The sequence below is a fragment of the Bombina bombina genome, chromosome 3 (genome assembly GCF_027579735.1).
Source record: "Bombina bombina isolate aBomBom1 chromosome 3, aBomBom1.pri, whole genome shotgun sequence".
NCBI classification, from domain to species: Eukaryota; Metazoa; Chordata; class Amphibia; order Anura; family Bombinatoridae; genus Bombina; species Bombina bombina.
The window spans coordinates 13,008,512-13,030,151 of NC_069501.1; the positions used below are offsets into that span (position 1 = coordinate 13,008,512).

General features: G+C 44.2%; 1 protein-coding gene across 1 annotated transcript; it reads left to right on the forward strand.

Moving 5' to 3' along the window:
• The first annotated feature begins 1,191 nt into the window (after positions 1–1,191).
• On the forward strand, positions 1,192–19,562 carry LOC128652789 (sodium/potassium-transporting ATPase subunit alpha-1). The gene is made up of 23 exons (XM_053705721.1): positions 1,192–1,301; positions 9,824–9,937; positions 11,682–11,741; positions 11,898–12,101; positions 12,187–12,300; positions 13,115–13,249; positions 13,360–13,477; positions 13,556–13,824; positions 13,914–14,112; positions 14,342–14,451; positions 14,819–14,953; positions 15,830–16,022; positions 16,123–16,298; positions 16,410–16,546; positions 16,630–16,780; positions 16,950–17,118; positions 17,210–17,364; positions 17,507–17,630; positions 17,720–17,865; positions 18,600–18,730; positions 18,830–18,931; positions 19,083–19,174; positions 19,282–19,562. Exons 1-23 carry the CDS (start codon positions 1,290–1,292, stop codon positions 19,308–19,310), a joined length of 3,075 nt encoding a protein of 1,024 aa, XP_053561696.1. The 5' UTR covers positions 1,192–1,289; the 3' UTR covers positions 19,311–19,562.
• Positions 19,563–21,640: the final 2,078 nt, after the last annotated feature.

Here is a 21,640-nt window from a genome sequence, read left to right on the forward strand (position 1 = left end):
CACACATATAATATCAGTATATTTCAGTCACACACACACATATAATATCAGTATATTTCAGTCACACACATATAATATCAGTATATTTCAGTCACACACACATATAATATCAGTATATTTCAGTCACACACACATATAATATCAGTATATTTCAGTCACACACACATATAATATCAGTATATTTCAGTCACACACACATATAATATCAGTATATTTCAGTCACACACATATAATATCAGTATATTTCAGTCACACACACACACACACACATAATATCAGTATATTTCAGTCACACACACACATAATATCAGTATATTTCAGTCACACACACATAATATCAGTATATTTCAGTCACACACACACATAATATCAGTATATTTCAGTCACACACACATAATATCAGTATATTTCAGTCACACACACATATATAATATCAGTATATTTCAGTCACACACACACACACATAATATCAGTATATTTCAGTCACACACACACATATATAATATCAGTATATTTCAGTCACACACACACATATATAATATCAGTATATTTCAGTCACACACACACACACATAATATCAGTATATTTCAGTCACACACACACATATATAATATCAGTATATTTCAGTCACACACACATATATAATATCAGTATATTTCAGTCACACACACATAATATCAGTATATTTCAGTCACACACACACATATAATATCAGTATATTTCAGTCACACACACATAATATCAGTATATTTCAGTCACACACACATATAATATCAGTATATTTCAGTCACACACACATATAATATCAGTATATTTCAGTCACACACACATATAGTATCAGTATATTTCAGTCACACACACATATAGTATCAGTATATTTCAGTCACACACACATATAGTATCAGTAAATATATATATATATATATATATATATATATATATATATATATATATATATATTGTGTATATATATTATAATATTATTTATCTCTCCTCACACGGAGCTGGGCCTTCCCTTCCCCCATCTCCGGCTTTTTTCAAACAGTTCCCCCCGCCCTGCTTCAGTCTCTACGACTACCTGGGCGCGGGCATTGCGGGCGGCGCGGCGCGGCGCGGTCACGAGAAGGGGTGGTCCTGTGGGTGGGACTCACGTGGTCGCCATTGGAGACGTGACGTAGTAGGCAGAGTTGACGTCACTTGGATGGTATAAAACCGGCAGCTAGGGGGAGGTGGGTTACAGTCAGGCGGGGAGAGCGGGATAAAGGCAGCCGCACACTGATACCGCAAACATGGGATACGGGGTGAGAGCGTATATTGTGTCTGGCGGGTATACCGTTCTTGGGGGGGGAAATGTGATGGGTGAGGGTGGAATGGGTTAATAATGAATGGCCGACATTTTGTGTGTGATTGACTGACGCACGGGTGAGAGAGGGTTAATATGTGACCGACATCTTGTGTGTGACTGTGGGAGCGATTGGGTTAGTGTTTGACTTAAGTAACGTCATGCGATCTTCGGGAGGGGGAACACTTACAGTCTGGGGTTGTACTCCCACATGCCGCCCACCTACCTGCTGTTAATCCTAATATGCTAGGCTGACCATATTGCCGCTTTAAAAAGGGATACATATATCAGGGCTGTTTAAAGAAATGGTTTTGTATAAGAACCCTCACATATGTATTTTTCATATGTGTTCTTTCTTAAAGTGGTAATATGGTCAGCCTATAATATGCGCTTCCCTGTACCCAACCCACGGACCAATGTAATGGTTTTAACAGGAGGGCACACACAGAGGGGTACAGGGTGTTCGATGCGGTACCAGGGCACACACAGAGGGGTACAGGGTGTTAGATGCGGTACCAGGGCACACACAGAGGGGTACAGGGTGTTGGATGCGGTACCAGGGCACACACAGAGGGGTACAGGGTGTTGGATGCGGTACCAGGGCACACACAGAGGGGTACAGGGTGTTAGATGTGGTGCCAGGGCACACACAGAGGGGTACAGGGTGTTAGATGCGGTACCAGAGCACACACAGAGTGGTACAGGGTGTTAGATGTGGTGCCAGGGCACACACAGAGGGGTACAGGGTGTTAGATGCGGTACCAGGGCGCACACAGAGGGGTACAGGGTGTTAGATGCGGTACCAGAGCACACACAGAGGGGTACAGGGTGTTAGATGCGGTACCAGGGCACACACAGAGGGGTACAGGGTGTTAGATGCGGTGCCAGGGCACACACAGAGGGGTACAGGGTGTTAGATGCGGTACCAGAGCACACACAGAGGGGTACAGGGTGTTAGATGCGGTGCCAGGGCACACACAGAGGGGTACAGGGTGTTGGATGCGGTGCCAGGGCACACACAGAGGGGTACAGGGTGTTGGATGCGGTGTCAGGGCATACTCTATTTCTTGTCACATGTCAGTATAATCATGCAGAGTTTGATCCCTACTCTCTTGTCTGTACCAAATAACCCAAACTCTGCAGGCGTATACTGACGTGTGACAAGAAATTCACTGTTAAAGTGTGTGCCTGCCCTGGCACCCCATTTAACTCCTTGTACTCCTATCTATTAGCAGCCCCCTGATCCCTACTCCCTCTTTTTTTGTACCAAATATCTAACTGGTTATTGGAGGTGTGTTGTGGGCAGTGTTTTATATCTCTTGCTGACAATTGGACTTTATCCCTCTTTATGATCTGGCATTCTTTTTGGGGTGGGGGTTGTCTTGCTTGGGGACGGTACACCTCTGTTATCAGTGTAGTTGGTTCTGGCCAGCGGTAAGGTGATGGGATCAGCGTGTCTGAGCAGGACCCTGCATTGCAGAGAGCAGTAGATCTTGTTCACACTCCCCACCCAGTAGCTGGCAGACGATGCTGGCGTATCCCCAAGTCTTGCGGAATGCTGTGCGGCATCCGGCTTCCTTGTGCGCAGGTTGTCGCTGCCAGCTTTTTTGTTGGTGCCAGGGGCTTTGAGTTGCATTGCTCTTTCACCTCTTAAGTCTGCCCTGCATGCTGCTCTTTCTGTGGCAGTGCCAACTGTGCACTAGGGAGATGGTGAGGGGCACGTTCTGCTATTCTGTTGGGTCTGTTGCACTATATATGTAACTCCCAGGCATAGTACACACATTTTGTACTCAGTGCCCGGGCTGTTATTACGTTAGCACAATGGCTAATCTGTGTCTGCAATACGTCTCAATAATGAGGTTTTACTGTTAGTCTGTTGGCTCTGAGGACATTTTGTTTGTTTCCCTGCGGCAGTGCTACTATTTCTGCTCCTGTGCACTAAGCATATGATTAATGGCTTTCACCTTCTTTTACCATTTCTGCACTTTGTAACAGTGGTTTGTTTTGTGCATTTTTTTTTAGGTGTTGCACATAGAAATCTGTATGGCAGTGCATCTATAAAGAAGGGTTAAATTACTACCTGCAGCTTCTGAGTGGTGGGGTTGTGCGACGGGCACATTTAATAAATATTACATTAGAGCCTGATCTGTGTGTTTAACCCCTGTAAAGGGTTAAACACACAGTAGAAATTCCGCTCAGGACCTGTGGAACACACCACTGATTCAATCAGCTGCGCTAGTTGCACATGAGTCGAGACTATCACTGCTGATTGGATAAGCAGCAAGTTCCTCTTGGAACCAACTTCTACTTTGTGATTTAACCCCTTTTGTCAATAGCCAGAAAATTACAATATTTTAGCAGTTTTTGTTTAAAATCTTGCTTAAAGGGACAGTCAACTCCAACATTTTTATTGTGTAAAAGATAGATAATTCCTTTATTACCCATTAGCCAGTTATATTATTATACTTTTTACCTCTGTGATTACCTTGTATCTAAGCCTCTGCAGACTGCTCCTTATCTCAGTTATATTAATATACTTTTTGCCTCTGTGATTACCTTGTATCTAAACCTCTGCTGACAGCCCCCTTATCTCAGTTATATTAATATACTTTTTACCTCTGTCATTACCTTGTATCTAAGCCTCTGTAGACTGCCCCTTATCTCAGTTATATTAATATACTTTTTACCTCTGTGATTACCTTGTATCTAATCATCTTCTGACAGCCCCCTGATCACATGGCTATTTATCAATTGACTTTAATTTGAGCTAATTAGTGTATTGTTATTCACAACCCACGGGAGTGAGCACAATGTTATCTATATGGCATACATGAACTAGCAGTCCCCTGTTGTCAAAAGCTAGTTAAAAAAAAAAGTCTGTGGTGGCTTAGAAACAGGCAGAAATTTTGAGTTTTAAATGTTCTAAAGCAAATGAATCTAACAATGTTGGTTGTGCGAATCTGGGGAATGGGTAGTAAAGGCGTTATCTATCTTAAACAATAACAATTTTAGTGTTGACTGTCCCTTCTTAAGGTGCCAATATAGTAGAAAAATGGCATGCTGCAACGGATCAGAGCATGTCAAGTTTGGCTGCTCCCACCTGGCTGAGAAGTTTCAGTGAAGAGCTCTTGTTAAGGCGGATTCTACTACAGACGTTCTCAGGCTGATCTTAGTATTTACTGGAGACCATACTTACTGTACATTGTATAAGGTTTATATTTGGGGGACCAGCCTGCAAGCGGTTAGGGTATCTCATTCTTGTGTGTTTCTATCTAAAGCTAGTCACAATCTGCAGAACCTGTAGCCTACAGCATTTTTTTAACTGTGGTCCTCAAGTACCCCCAACAGTCCAGGTTTAACCAGTGCACAGGTGTAATTAGCCAATGGGTGAAAGCAGGTTAGTAACCTTGATGTTACTGATCAGCTGATTACTTCACCTGTGTACTGGTACAGCTATAATGAAAACCTGGCCTGTAGGAAGGGGGCTACTTGAGGACTGCTGTTGCTGGCCTACTGGGGGTGTAACTTGGCACAGGGAAGTACAGTTCTGGGAACATAATAAACTTGTGTTAAGCAGGCAACTTGGCTGTTGTATAATCTGCGCCAGGCCGTTCTCTAAGCCTTATTGGTGTAAGACACTGTAGACTGGCACACTGAGGATGTTGAGCAGTGTGTCCCATGATATCCCAGCAATCCCTTAGACTACAAACTGCCCTGGTGTGTCAGTGGCTATATAAGCTGTTTATTATTTTATTTTTTTAAAGCTTTGTAGCCATGGAATACTTTGTAGGATGACTTGCTCTTTGTATCTCACCTGCATGCACACCAGTTACGGAGGGGGGGTTTAACTCCTTCGCTTGGTGCTGACTTAATAAGGAATGTTTATCTTTAGAGACAAGAATTTCCATGACATGTCCTGCATGGCTGTCTGGTAGGCAGGGACAGGTGCCAGCACAACCCCCTCTAGTAGTGTGGTATGTGGTCTACATGTATGTGTGTACATTTATAGAGCTGCTGGCTCACTGTGCCTGGCCGTATGTGTATAGAGCTGCTGTAGTAGCACACTGTGTCTGGCTGTATGTGTGTATATAGCTGCCGTAGTAGCACACTGTGTCAGGTGCCAGCACAACCCCCTCTAGTAGTGTGTGGTATGTGGTCTACATGTATGTGTACATTTATAGAGCTGCTGGCTCACTGTGCCTGGCCGTATGTGTATAGAGCTGCTGTAGTAGCACACTGTATATGGCTGCCGTAGTAGCTCACTGGCTGTATTGGGTATATGGCTGCCGTAGTAGCTCACTGGCTGTATTGGGTATATGGCTGCCGTAGTAGCTCACTGGCTGTATTGGGTATATGGCTGCCGTAGTAGCTCACTGGCTGTATTGGGTATATGGCTGCCGTAGTAGCTCACTGGCTGTATTGGGTATATGGCTGCCGTAGTAGCTCACTGGCTGTATGTGTTTGTGGACATTTTTGTCCTAATTGTTACTTGTGCTTTGCGAGTCCTTTTTGAGTTTTGCTGGGGTGCTGTGAGTCTGTGTGACTCCATTAGAGAGTGAGTGTCACATTGCTCTCTCAGATGAGTCCCATGAGCTGTGGGTGTTTGTGTGACCATGTCAAGGTTACAGACTTCTCATGCATTCCTCTCTGCTGACACCCCTTTGTACTAACCCTGGCACTGCTTCCCCAGCACCTGTTGTGTACGAGGCATCATTGGAAGGGAAGGTACCATCGTCTAGCTCTGGTATATATTGTATGTGCTTGTGCCTATTTCACTTATCCCACCAGCATGGTTTTTATTGTCTAGGATAGTCTTATTTCTGACAAGCCATACCTATGCAGTGCTCTGGCACTGGAATGATGGAGTTGGCTCAAATACAAGGCAGTCCTTGTGTGCTGTGCAAGTTATAGGTTAAATCTTCCTCCAGGCTGTTCTCACAATGTTCTGTACTGGAAAACTGTTGTGAAATCTTCCTGTAGGTGTGCCCAATTCCCAGAGCGCACTAGCTTGGCACTGTTCCTGTGCTTTTTTTTTTTTGCTTCCCCCCCCCCTCCTAAAGAATACCCTCTGCTTAGCCATTTGTATGGTGTCTGTAATGCTCCGAGAGTGACGGTATAAGGTTTACTAGGTCTGTTGGTTGAACTACATAAAATCTATCAATGGCTCCTAATTCAACAGGCAGATCCCGTTTTCTTATTACTAGTAAGCCCTCTATTTGTATTTAAAGGGATACTGAACCCAATTTTTTTTTTATTTTCATGATTCAGATAGAGCAGCAACTTTCTAATTTACTCCTATTATCAATTTTTCTTTGTTCCCTTGGTATCTTTATTTCAAAAAAGCAAGAATGTAAGTATAGGAGCATGGGTATGTGTGTGTATGTCAAAGTATTGATCTAGGCCCATTTTCTTGTTTTTCATGCTACCATTTCACTACAAAATGCGATAAAAATTCAGTTTTAGGTTTCTCACTGAAATTATTTATGAACAGCTTGTGCAATCATGGCACAAATGGTTGTAAATGCTTCTCTGGGATCCCCTTTGTTTAGAAATAGCAGACATATATCTATTGCATCGCTTTTTGGTAATGAGAAGGCCGCTAAATGCCACTGCCCAGCAGTGAAGGAGTTAATTAGGTAGCTTGTAGGGTTAATTTTAGCTTTAGTGTAGAGATCAGCTTGCCACCCACACCCCATGATAGTCACCCCCATCTTAAGTACTGGCAGAAAGTCTGCCAGTAATAGACTTTTTCTGCGGTGTAGGATCTCTCTACCTATTGGCTGCCATCTTAGGTAATCTGTAGTGTAGCTACCCACCCTCTACCCCCATTTTTACAACACGAGCCCTGCTTCTCCCTCCCTTCCCATTTACTGCTGCTCTTACGCCTTTTTTTTTTTTTTTTTTTTTTTTTCATAGCAGTCAGTATGCTGCTGAAATACTAGTGCACACGCCCTCGCAGTATGTGTGCGTATGCTGCTGAAATACTAGTGCACAGGTCCTTGCAGTATATGTGCGCATGCTGCTGAAATACTAGTGCACAGGCCCTCGCAGTATGTGTGCTGCTGAAATACTAGTGCACAGGCCCTCGCAGTATATGTGTGTGTGTGTGCTGCTGAAATACTAGTGCACAGGCCCTCGCAGTATATGTGCGTGTTCTGCTGAAATACTAGTGCACAGGCCCTCGCAGTATATGTGCGTGTGCTGCTGAAAAACTAGTGCACAGGCCCTCGCAGTATGTGTGCTGCTGAAATACTAGTGCACAGGCCCTCGCAGTATGTGTGCGTGTGCTGCTGAAATACTAGTGCACAGGCACTCGCAGTATATGTGCGTGTGCTGCTGAAATACTAGTGCACAGGCCCTCGCAGTATATGTGCGTGTGCTGCTGAAATACTAGTGCACAGGCCCTCGCAGTATATGTGCGTGTGCTGCTGAAATACTAGTGCACAGGCCCTCGCAGTATATGTGCGTGTGCTGCTGAAATACTAGTGCACAGGCCCTCGCAGTATATGTGCGTGTGCTGCTGAAATACTAGTGCACAGGCCCTCGCAGTATATGTGCGTGTGCTGCTGAAAAACACTTTTGCTAGAAGCATTTTTGCTAATGGAAATTGACGTTTTCTATCCCTTTAACTTATTTAAAGGGACATGGACCTGCTGGTGCAACCACACTCCAGTATGGTTACCATTGGGTTTTCCCATGCACTTCAGTGATGTGGTGACGCCTGGGGTCACTTATATTTTTCTGACTTGTGTAGTATGTAACAATGACCTTACCTTTTTAAAGTACCCTTTTATCCTCTAGTCCTGTTGTGACTTTGTCACTATGCCATGTGTCCCCCAGCTAGTACTTCAGCTCTCAACAGAAACTTTACCCTTGGCCAAGGTCATGGTATGAGTGCCCTGTGGGCACATACTCTAAGCCTATTGTTACATTTTGTACACGGTATAATTACATGCCAGTCCCTGAGTAACACACCTAGTCTGCCTGCACTGCTGCGAAGGCAGGGCAGCTCCTATGGGAGAATTATTTTATCTTTATAGATTTTAACTCATTCTGTTTGCAGTATGTTCTGACAAATTGCATGGTTTCCAGCTTACTGCCTGTTGCTCACTTGGCATAGTGCCATATCATGTTGGCTGCCTTGTGCCCATCTCAGAACACAGGTTTTGTGGGTTGGCACCAGTTTACATCTATTCCTCACCTTGCTGCCAATTAGCAGATGCCTTCCATTTTGTCCCTTTTGGCACACATGGTTTGTGGGGGATATCTGTATCAGTCACTATCTTTGGTAGCCCATGGCTGCACAATACTTGGTGTCTGCATTTGTTTTTACTTATACTCAGGTGGGAAAAGTTAAGTGTGGCACTGTGCACCTGTCTGAGTGGCTTCTCTCCCAGAATGCATTTCTCCCTTTGCGTCAGCGCAGGAGTCCCAGGCGGAGGAGGAAGACTGTCATGGAAACAGCCAGTTTGGTCCCCCCCCCCCCCTCATCCATTGTGACTGCTGCCTTGTGTAAGCTCAGGGGGTGGGGTGGCAGGCACGGTTAACCCTCCCATTGCTGGCTTTCAGCAGCACTATAAATGTAACTACCATTTGCACAGCACACATGTACACACAGGTGTCTTGTTCGTGGGGACTAGCTACATTTCTCTCCCCCCCCTGCTTCCCGGGCACTTGGCCAAGCTCTGGTTTCTCTGTGTAACTGGTTTGTTTTCTTTGTTGCTGTGCTCCTGTCACACTGGGGGAGAAGTGATCCTGAAAGGAAGCTTTTGTATTAGCAACATAATCTGCAGCTACGATGTATAGATCTCTCGCTATATGAGCTACAGCATAAGCCTTAGAAAGGACTAGAGATGGCTGAACATTCCTGGGATGCCATAGATAGATGACAGTGGCTCCTGTGAGTTGCTATAGAAACCTATTCCTGTCTCCAGTGTAAGTGATAATGCGGCTAGGATTGTTCCCGTATGGTTCTGCTCTGACTCTGGAGTTTACATAAACACTCGGCAGTGGCAGTCTCCCAGTCTGACTTGTCACCTTGTGAAATGACCCAAGGCAGGAGGTGACACATACTTGTCTTCCTGTTTCTCTTGGCAGTGCCTCATAGTCTTGTTTTCCTCTGTAGTGGGTCTGTGTGCTGTGTAGTTTGTCTTTACAGTACTTGGCTCTTAGTCTTTTGTGACCTCTTTAGAAGTAATTTAACTTTTAATTAACATATAGCACTTAATCAGTTTCAGGCAAAGCCAAATAAGAATTTATCTGTGCTTTTCACCAACTGCATACGAGTTGTGACTAATGCTAGGGTTTCCTAGGATAAACCACTTTTATATGTGGATGCAGCTGTGAGTTGACGCATCTAGCGCACAAAGCTGTGGTATCCATGACACCCCAGCGCAGCATCTGCTTCCTCTAGGACTGACATTGTCTTGTGATATAGACGCTAGAGCTCACTGCCCCTTTAACACTCTCTCCTCTCAACAGGCCGGACGTGACAAGTATGAGCCTGCGGCTACCACTGAACATGAATCCAAGAAGAAAAAGGCAAAGGGAAAGAAGGAAAAGGACATGGATGAGCTCAAAAAGGAAGTCACCATGGTGAGTCACTGCAACTGTTTTTGTAGGGCCTTTCTTAAAGGACCAGTCAACAAAGCACAAAACCAAATATACAGCCACATAGATTAAGTTTATAATGTATATGAGCATTCACAATAAATATACAGCCACGTAGACTAAGTTTATAATGTATATGAGCAGTCACAATAAATATACAGCCACATAGACTAAGTTTATAATGTATATGAGCAGTCACAATAAATATACAGCCACATAGATTAAGTTTATAATGTATATGAGCATTCACAATAAATATACAGCCACATAGATGATTAAGTTTATAATGTATATGAGCATTCACAATAAATATACAGCCACATAGATGATTAAGTTTATAATGTATATGAGCATTCACAATAAATATACAGCCACATAGATGATTAAGTTTATAATGTATATGAGCATTCACAATAAATATACAGCCACATAGATTAAGTTTATAATGTATATGAGCATTCACAGTAAATATACAGCCACATAGATTAAGTTTATAATGTATATGAGCATTCACAGTAAATATACAGCCACATAGACTAAGTTTATAATGTATATGAGCATTCACAATAAAAACTTAGAACAATTGGTAAAACAGGAGAATAGTTTTATAATTTTACTGAGGCTTGACCACCTCTCACGCCTAGAGGATGGGCTCACTGTGAGTGACAGGTTAATCTTGTATTGGAAGACAAAACTTATTTGCATTTCCCCCCCCCCCCCCCCCCTATTGTGTGTGCACGTACCCCTGTTGCACGTGACCCCCCCCCCCCCCCCCCCCCCCCCCCATCGGGTGTGCACTATTGTCTTTATAATTTACCAGCAGGCACAGCATGAAAGGGAGCAGCTCTGCTCGAAGAACTTTTAGAGCAGGAGTTCCTTTGGAAAGTGTCCTTTGTTGAAGAGCAGTAATGCTCTACTAATAAAATCCAATATTTATCAGCCACCAAACAGCAGCTCTCTCCCAGTAGTGCCTTACTGCTCTTCAACAAAGGATGCTTACAAGTTTTACCTAATTTCCCTCATACTCTGTCCTTTTTTGTGGAGCTGTAATGCACAACTGGCTTTCAGCTATCTCCCAGTAATGCATTACTGCCCTTCAACAAAGGAACCAAAGTGAATAAGGCAAAATTGACAATTCTTGAAATTGTCCTTTGTTGAAGAGCAGTAATGCCCTACTACTACAATCCAATCTTTATCAGCCACCAAATGGCAGCTCTCACAGTGCCTTACTGCTCTTCAACAAAGGATGTGCAGTTACTTTGCATTGTTAATTGCTATCATTTCAGTTTTTTTTTTTTTTTTTTAATTTCCTTGATTAAATTTTATTTATTTCTATTCCACATCTAAGTGTAATAGATCTAGAGCAGCACCAAATTACAGTGTGGACAGTGCACAAGCTTTTATGTGCACTGCTTCACCAAAGAAGCACGGTCGTGCTGTGCTGGTGATGCGTGACATTGCACCACTTCCGGTTTTGCATGCGCATTGAAAGGAAAATGCATATACATATGTATATTTTCCATTTGTGAACCATGTGCAGTTAATTAAAAAGGTACAGCTCAACATAATTATTTTTTTAGGCACAATGATTTGTAATGGTGCCCTGTATTGTTGACTGGTCCTTTAAGGTCACCAGTGTCTACATAGCAGGTTTGTTAGACTATGTTACTGTTTACAATTTTTGTGGAGAACTTAAACTGCATGATGTGACCTGCCCCTCTCTTCACAGGAAGATCACAAGCTCTCCTTGGATGAGCTGCACCGGAAGTTTGGAACAGACATGACTCGGGTAAGTACAGGCCAGTGTTTTTAATTGAAACCCTCTTGTAAAATGACAGTAATGACCCTGCTGATGTCTGGGCCAGTGTCCTTGTGTATCCATTGTTTTGGCACTTCGTGACTGGGGATTCCTCAGGCCCCCTCCTAACTTGATTCCTATTTTCAGGGTCTGACCACAGCTCGGGCAGCAGAAATCCTTGCACGAGATGGCCCCAATGCCCTAACCCCTCCTCCCACAACCCCAGAATGGGTAAAATTTTGCCGCCAACTTTTTGGAGGGTTCTCCATGCTGCTTTGGATTGGAGCGGTTTTGTGCTTCTTGGCATACGGTATCCAGGCGGGTACAGAAGATGAGCCTCAGAATGATAATGTAAGTGTCCACTAGTCTTCTAGTGACCCTTATCACCTTATTTGTGTTATGTAGTTACTGACTGCTTACCTTTTCCTACCTACAGCTCTACCTCGGTGTTGTCTTATCCGCTGTCGTTATAATCACTGGCTGCTTCTCATACTACCAGGAAGCAAAGAGCTCAAAGATTATGGAGTCCTTCAAGAACATGGTGCCCCAGGTGTGTCCTTGCTTTCACGTGCCAGGGTAGTGGGCATAGTATGCTAGTAGTATAAGCCCAGTTTAGCCAATGAATAGGATAAGATGCCCAAACTGTGCCATACAGAGAACCATAAGTACCCCAGATACTGTGCTTATAATCTGCATGTTAAACCATAATTTAGAAGGAAACATACTGACCAGTAACCAAAATAAATAGGGAATAAGACAAAGTTTACTTCTATGTCCTGTTTTCTGGAAACGTAGATCAGCTGCTGGTGTAGTAGGTGGAGCAACAGGCACGGTTTTAGGGCCAGTAAGTTACACACTACGATGCTGGCTCCTCCAGTAAAGACAGTTCGTAACCCAGCTGGTTACGGTGCCTGCCCACATCACCCTGACTACTAGTCATAGTAGTATTCTATACTGGAGAAATCACAGGACAGAAAATGATGGACCAACTTGAAGGCAGTTTCTGGTTGGCCCTCACTGGGGACGACATTAAAGTTATAAAAGTATGTGCTAGGTCAGGGCTTTACAAACACATGAGCCACTGGCTCGATAGAATTCTACCCTTGGCTCCTAAAGTTTTTGGGTTAATCTCCATATATCTAAAAGTTAGGAGCCAGTAATACAGTGGTATTGCTATATAAACAGGTTAGTTGAGCACTGTACTAGGTTCCTTTTTCATCCTAGAGTGGAAGGGTTACTCTGCCTTCCTTAGGTATTGGCCACCAGTTTCCTGCCAGCTGGGTATCCGATCAATAAATGCCAGCTTATCCCATTTGATGCATAGGAAGCTACATGTCGCTTATGGTGTTTCCCTTCTCTTACAGCAAGCTCTGGTGATAAGAAGTGGAGAAAAGCTGAGCATTAATGCTGAGGAGGTTGTGTGTGGTGATCTTGTGGAGGTGAAGGGTGGAGACCGAATTCCTGCAGATCTTAGGGTTGTCTCCTCTCATGGCTGCAAGGTGAGTCCTGACTAATGTGCGAGGGTGCACCTGTATGCTGCCATTTTCCTCTATACATCACACAATGTAGTGATTGTCTTATCTTGCTAACATTTGTCATTTATCTGCAGGTGGACAACTCCTCCCTTACTGGAGAATCTGAGCCCCAGACCCGCTCTCCTGAATTCACCAACGAGAACCCCCTGGAGACCAGAAACATTGCTTTTTTCTCTACAAACTGTGTGGAAGGTGATTGACGCCCCCGTCCCAGCGTGCCAAGCTACATGTAGTTCTGCTGTGCACATAGCTCACTCTCCTCTCTTTTAGGCACTGCCCGCGGTATTGTCATTTTCACTGGGGACCGTACAGTCATGGGTCGTATTGCCACGCTGGCATCTGGTCTAGAGGGTGGCCGTACTCCTATCGCTGTTGAAATTGAGCATTTTATCCACATTATTACTGGAGTGGCCGTCTTCCTGGGGGTGTCCTTCTTCATCCTGTCTCTCATCCTTCAGTACAGCTGGCTGGAGGCTGTCATCTTCCTTATTGGTATCATTGTAGCCAATGTTCCAGAGGGTCTGCTGGCTACTGTAACGGTGAGCGTGGCATAAGGTGGTTATCTTTGCAAGTCAGCATTTGTCGCTATGTTCAGTAGATGTGCTGATGTCCCTGTCTCCCTCCCCAGGTGTGCTTAACCCTCACTGCGAAGCGCATGGCACGAAAGAATTGTCTAGTCAAGAATCTTGAAGCTGTAGAGACACTGGGTTCCACCTCCACAATCTGCTCCGACAAGACTGGTACCTTAACACAGAATCGTATGACCGTGGCTCACATGTGGTTTGATAACCAGATTCACGAGGCTGACACCACAGAGAACCAAAGCGGTGAGTCTGGCGCATACTAGGGTGGCGCTTCTTGAATTACAGAGCTATCAATCTAGAGCGCAAATGCGAGTAATTTTGCATCTGAAATCTTTATTTGCCATAATGTGAGTTGCTAATGATAACCAGATATCCACTGAATGGATGTTAGACAACTGATAGCATCTTCAGCAGTTTTTAATTAACCCCAGAGTGGCTGCAATGAGCTGACTTTAACCTTCTCCCCATGCAGGTGCCTCCTTCGATAAGAGTTCCCCCACTTGGGCTGCCTTGTCTCGTGTTGCTGGGCTGTGTAATCGTGCTGTGTTCCAGGCGGGTCAAGAAAACACCCCTATCCTAAAGGTGAGTCTTGCATTTTATAGACCAGTTCCACTACTTTCACTCGTACAACTCCTCTTGCACTAATAGGTGGGAATCTGAAATTTGCCCTGTAGCCTCATGCTGTGGGGGACTTGTGTGATCGGTCTGGGGGGATGTTAGATTAATCCATCTGCTGGTGTACAGATAGGGGGGGCCCTGTGGGAACACAGGTTTAGTCATTATGACAGATTCTTGGCGTCACACTAGGCACTCACACAGAATTTAGTGGCTTTTGCACCTGAGACCTTTCAGTCCTGTTGGATTACTGGATGTAAGTGTGTAGGGTAAAGTCAGGTTTGTTGTTGTTCCTGATTTTGTACCATTTCTCACTGATTTTCTGCTTCTGCAGAGAGATGTAGCTGGTGATGCCTCGGAATCCGCCCTCCTCAAGTGCATTGAGCTGTGCTGTGGCTCTGTCAGAGACATGAGAGAGAAAAACACAAAGGTGGCAGAAATTCCATTCAACTCTACCAACAAGTACCAGGTGAGGCTGTGAGACAAATGCTGGCAGCTGCTATACTATACTAAGTAGTCTTGGGGCCACAGCGGCTTTCACACGTTCATGAGCATGTGACCTACCCCGTGAGGCTTTTGTGTCCGTTTAAAATAAACCTGTTATCTTATCTAGGGGCTGAAAGCTTGCTTTGCCTTTCAACAGAGCATATGTGGTCACTGATGCTTTGCAAATGTGCTCTGCGGTAGGGCTGTGCCCTTGCTCTGCCAGCAAGAAGGGGGCTGTTCCCTTTCCCTGCAGGGAGAGCTAATCTTGTTAGTTTGCTTTCTCCGCCACTTCTCATCCTAAGCTCCTTGCTGTGGAATTAGTGCCATGAGCTCCGACATTCCTCAGGGCTTATCCTGTTCAGTAAAAACTAGGTCCCTGTCAGTGTGCACACTGCCTGCTCTGATCTCGTGGCCCTCTGCTCCCTGGCAAATTAACCCTTCCACATGCCAGAAAGATACTCGCCAAGAGTTTGGGATGTTTATGGGCTTAAAGGGACACTTTGTACACTATATATATATATATATATATATATATATATATATATATATATATATATATATATATATATATTTATTTATTTATTTATTTATTTATTTATTTTTTATATCCTCGCAGTGACTTTCAGACTAACCATGCCACAAAGTATCAGATATAGACACAGGTCTACAGATTCATGCTGCTCCTGTTTATGTAAAGGTTCTGTTCATATGCTTTCTGCTTTCACTTGGTGTCCCAGCCTAGCCTCAAACGTTTTTATAACAGGTTTTTAGATGCGTATCTGGGCATATTCTTTATAGTATTGTCTATTACATGTAGTTATATGAAATGTATCAAGCCACTGTTCTCTCATCCCTGCAGCTTTCCATACACAAGAACGCTGATCCCTCTGAGAGCCACTACCTTCTGGTGATGAAGGGAGCTCCTGAGCGTATCTTGGATAGATGCTCAAGCATTCTGCTGCAGGGCAAAGAGCAACCGCTGGACGAGGAGTTGAAAGATGCCTTCCAGAATGCTTACCTGGAGCTCGGAGGTCTGGGGGAGAGAGTACTAGGTGAGTCTGTCAGACTGGCGTTAAACAGTTATGTGTTTGCACACCAGTCCCTCTATGCCAGCGCTGGGCTTTTTGCTTATAATTATCTCTTGTGCTGCAGGATTCTGCCACTTGGCTCTTCCAGATGACCAGTTTCCAGAAGGTTTCCAGTTTGACACAGAAGAGGAGAACTTCCCAACAGAGAACCTGTGCTTTGTGGGACTGATCTCCATGATTGATCCTCCTCGTGCTGCTGTGCCAGATGCTGTGGGCAAGTGCAGGAGTGCTGGCATCAAGGTTAGTCTGTGCTGCTGGGGACGATTCAGCCGTGAGACTAAATCACTGTTAGTTTTTTTTTTTTTTTTTTTTTTTATGTGTATTATGTGACTCTTCCATCTTATGCTGCAGGTTATCATGGTGACAGGGGACCATCCCATTACTGCCAAGGCCATAGCAAAAGGAGTGGGCATCATCTCCGAGGGCAACGAGACTGTTGAAGATATTGCAGCCCGTCTTAACATACCAGTGAACCAGGTCAACCCCAGGTACATCCAGCTTGTGTGTCCAATGGAGCATTGCTTTTCCTCTATACCCATATGTGTTTGTGACCCGTTAATCCTTCCCACAGAGATGCCAAGGCCTGTGTCATCCATGGCTCTGACCTGAAGGACATGGCACCTGAACAGATCGATGATATCTTGAAGTACCACACTGAGATTGTCTTTGCTAGAACATCCCCGCAGCAGAAGCTGATCATTGTGGAAGGTTGTCAGCGTCAGGTCAGCATGGGCGGAGCTTTGGGGATATGACACTGATGCCAAATGTGGTAGTTGGTGGGGGATTTACATATTGATATATATCTCTCTCAAGACTGGTTCTGGGTAAGCGGTGTGGTGTGGGCAGCCATTATGGCACACAGGATCTGACTGGTATCTTGTACTTTGGCAGGGTGCCATTGTGGCTGTGACAGGAGATGGTGTGAATGACTCTCCTGCTCTGAAGAAGGCTGACATTGGTATCGCTATGGGCATCGCTGGCTCAGATGTGTCTAAACAAGCAGCTGACATGATCCTGCTGGACGACAACTTTGCCTCTATTGTCACTGGTGTGGAAGAAGGTGAGGACTAGGGCTGGATGAAACAAAGTGGGCAGATAACGTGCAACCTATACTCATGGCCCAACATAATCTCTCTCTAATCTCTATACAGGACGTTTGATTTTTGATAATCTGAAGAAGTCAATTGCCTACACTCTGACCAGTAACATTCCTGAAATCACTCCATTCCTTATCTTCATCATTGCCAACATCCCCCTGCCCCTGGGCACTGTCACAATCTTGTGCATTGACTTGGGTACAGACATGGTGAGTCATTGTGCGTGTCCTGGTAGTTTGTCATGCTAGGTACACAGGAATCATTCCTAACTGTGCTTTAGGATTGATTGTGTATGAAGGACTAGTGTGTCTGGTTAAGTGTGAGCTCAGCTGATGAGATTTGTCTCTATAGGTCCCTGCTATCTCTCTGGCTTATGAACAAGCAGAAAGTGACATCATGAAGAGACAGCCCCGAAACCCAAAGACGGACAAGCTAGTGAATGAGCGGCTGATCAGTATGGCGTATGGGCAGATCGGTGAGTAACTGGCAATTGTTCGTTCAGGCGCCTGCTTCATGCACTACACTTCTGTTAATCGGATTCCTCATTGCTACTCCTCCATCCAGGTATGATCCAGGCACTGGGCGGCTTCTTCACTTACTTTGTGATCCTGGCAGAAAATGGTTTCCTGCCTTGGACCCTGCTTGGCATACGAGTTAACTGGGATGATCGTTGGATGAACGATGTTGAGGACAGTTATGGGCAGCAGTGGGTGAGTGACCCAGCTTTATAATGGCACCCCAAACCTTTCTCAGTCACCCTTAAAGTGATGGTAAACTCTCCCCTCTTTTACATCCTATTCGGAATGTTCTTTTTAGATGGAGTTTAATTAATCAGTTGTACTGAAGGTGCTATAACCTTTTAATAAATATGCATGCAACACTCTGCTGTCCACTACAAAAGTCTTGTTTGTTTGTAGCCTGAGCGCTGAATAGAGAACAATTCAAACCATTCATAAATTACAACTTATTCCAATTCCATCATATCACTAACATTCTGGATCTGATTATAAAAGGGGAAGCTTAAATAAAATAACACCTGGTGATTTGGGTAACTGCGCTTACTAGCCAGGGGCTTTAAAGGGATGGTTCTGTTATAGAACTGACTGGCTTTTGATAAATTACTGCAGTAAAAACCAAACTCCACCCACCAATGTTCCTTATTTGAAGGAGCCAATCTGGGCTTAAGTCCAGTCCACAAGGATAGCCCCGGTCATAAAGTTAGAATAAAGTGCACAGTTTGGCAGTTATCTGTGTAGCAGGGTTTGCCTTGAAAAGTCAGCAGGTAAATTGAAAGTTCTTTAGAATAAGACATTTTAAATATCTAAATTACATGAAAAGGGGCAACTTTTTGTTTTTATTCACATAACTAAACATTTTATATAAAGTAGATTGTCCCTGGTATGTGAGCACCCTGTAATGTTGGTCTTGTGTGTTTTTTCTGTAGACATATGAGCAGCGTAAGATCGTAGAGTTCACGTGTCACACCTCCTTCTTCGTCAGTATCGTGGTTGTGCAATGGGCTGACTTGATCATCTGTAAGACCAGGAGGAACTCTGTCTTCCAGCAGGGCATGAAGTGAGTTGCTTTGCTGGCATGTGTTGTCCTCCGGTAGCCTGCAGTGCCATCTCCTGTATCCCAGGCTGGTGATTTAACACTTCTTCTTCTCTCTCACAGGAACAAAATCCTAATCTTTGGGCTGTTTGAAGAGACCGCACTGGCAGCATTCCTATCATACTGCCCGGGCATGGATGTGGCGCTGCGCATGTACCCACTCAAGTAGGTTTACCCGCTGCCATAGGAGTTAACTTTAATCAAACTAGTTACATATTTGTGTACTTGGTGGCGCCTCGTGTCCTATAACCTTCATGTAAAGCGCCTGTTTGTTATATCTAGAATGTGCCCAAACCTACTCTGATTTCTTTCCTAGGCCCACATGGTGGTTCTGTGCCTTCCCATACTCGCTGCTCATCTTTGTATATGATGAAATCCGTAAATTGATAATACGGCGAAGCCCAGGGGGTGAGTCAATACTGCTCTTACTAAATCGGTTTATGAATCTGTTGTAGACTGGCTGGGGATAAGGCAGGTGGTAAGGTCTTACTAACATGCTTTCATTTCCGTTTCAGGCTGGGTGGAAAAGGAGACTTACTATTAACGCCTGCGGATTGTCCCACCATTTCACGTCACTCCCTGTCTGCCTGCACCCCCTCTCCTTGCGTGCACTTGTCTGGCTAAGCTTGTTCCCACAGAAGAAATGCATTTTGGCGAGGGGCGTGGCCTGTGTGCGCCTGTACAGAGTTCATTGTGCCTTCTCTGGTTTAGTTTTTGTAAGGGGAGCACATCTGAAGAGATGTTTTATATATATATATCTGCATTTTTACAAATAAAGTTGGTTTTGAAGAGGTTACCTGTGTGCCCAGTTTATTGCACTCGACTTTCTGGCTGTTAACGACCACTCGGGTTTTGTTCAGGAACATCTGTTCAAAATGTGCAACAAATGTAATCTGCCTTTCTACAGGTGCTTAAAACCTGGTTGTGGGTTAGTGTGTTTTATTTGTGTATCCTGATGCTCTAGTAGTAAGGCATTAAGCTTCTCTGCCCTATGTGTGTATCCCTGATGCTCTAGTAGTAAGGCATTAAGCTTCTCTGCCCTATGTGTGTATCCCTGATGCTCTAGTAGTAAGGCATTAAGCTTCTCTGCCCTATGTGTGTATCCCTGATGCTCTAGTAGTAAGGCATTAAGCTTCTCTGCCCTGTGTGTGTGTGTGTGTGTGTGTATCCTGATACTCTAGTAGTAAGGCATTAAGCTTCTCTGCCCTGTGTGTGTGTCTGTGTATCCTGATGCTCTAGTAGTAAGGCAGTAAGCTTCTCTGCCCTGTGTGTGTGTCTGTGTATCCCTGATGCTCTAGTAAGGCATTAAGCTTCTCTGCCGTGTGTGTATCTGTAGCCCGATACTCTAGTAGTAAGGCATTAAGCTTCTCTGCCCTGTGTGTGTGTCTGTGTATCCTGATGCTCTAGTAGTAAGGCAGTAAGCTTCTCTGCCGTGTGTGTGTATCCTGATGCTCTAGTAGTAAGGCATTAAGCTTCTCTGCCCTGTGTGTGTGTCTGTATCCTGATGCTCTAGTAGTAAGGCATTAAGCTTCTCTGCCCTGTGTGTGTGTCTGTATCCTGATGCTCTAGTAGTAAGGCAGTAAGCTTCTCTGCCCTGTGTGTGTGTGTCTGTATCCTGATACTCTAGTAGTGAGGCATTGAGCTTCTCTGCCCTGTGTGTGTGTGTGGTATCTGTGTATCCTGATACTCTAGTAGTAAGGCAGTAAGCTTCTCTGCCCTGTGTGTGTGTGGTATCTGTGTATCCTGATACTCTAGTAGTAAGGCAGTAAGCTTCTCTGCCCTGTGTGTGTAGTAGTAAGGCAGTAAGCTTCAGGTACCAGAGTATCAGGTGACAGATACCACACACACTCAGGGCTGAGAAGCTTAGGAGGAAGATACTTCGGTAGCATCTGAGGGTGAAATCTCAGACAGTGTAATTCCTTTAGCTGATACTGAAGGTTTCTTTCAGGTTTAAAGGGACAGTCTACCATAGAACTGTTATTGTTTTAAAAGATATATAATCCCTTTATTACCCATTCCCCAGTTGTGCATAACCAACACAGTTATATTAATATACTTTTAACCTCTGTGATTACCTTGTATCTAGGAATCTTCCTCCAGCCCCCTGATCACATGACTGTATTATCTTTTGTCTTGCATTTAGCTTTGTGTTGTGCTAAATCTTAAATCACTTTATGTGCCTGAACACAGTGTTATCTGTATGGCCCACGTGTACTTTCTGTCTCTTTGTGTTAAAAAGAGATTTAAAAAGCCTGTGATAAGAGGCAGCCCTCAAATGCTTAGAAATTAGCATATGAGCTTACCTAGGTTTAGTTTAAACTAAGAATACCAAGAGAAAAAAGCAAATTTGAATAATGAAAGTTTAATTTATACTAGACTGTCCCTTTAAGCTCGAACACCTCTGTTTGTTGCTAAAGGAGGTTTTAGCTACACTGGCCGACTGACACTTTCGTAGTCAATCCTAAGAAGTCTAGTAAACTAAACAAGTATTTTGATATACCTTCCATGGTGGAGGTTTTTCCTGTACCAGATCAGGCTACAGAGATTATTGCTAGGGAATAGGAGAGACCAGGTATCCCTTTTTCTCCATCCCCTATATTTAAGAAGATGTTTCCTATAGCAGACTCTATTAAGTAGTCTTGACAGATGGTACCCAAGGTGGAAGGGGCAATTTCCATGCTAGCCAAGAGGACCACTATTCCCATAGAGGATAGTTGTTCCTTTAAGGATCCTATGAACAAGAAATTAGAGGGGTTACTCAAGAAAATGTATGTACACCAGGGTTTTCAATGGCAACCCGCGGTGTGCATTGCTACCGTCAGTGTGGCAGCATTATGGTTTGATGCGTTGTCTGATTCTATTCGGACAGACACT

Bases quoted from the DNA above. Each gene is read 5' to 3' on its own strand.
- LOC128652789 (XM_053705721.1), top strand. The intron at 12,301-13,114 runs GTGTGTCCTTGC...CTTCTCTTACAG, and splicing joins TCAAGAACATGGTGCCCCAG to CAAGCTCTGGTGATAAGAAG. The intron at 16,547-16,629 runs GTACATCCAGCT...TCCTTCCCACAG, and splicing joins GTGAACCAGGTCAACCCCAG to AGATGCCAAGGCCTGTGTCA.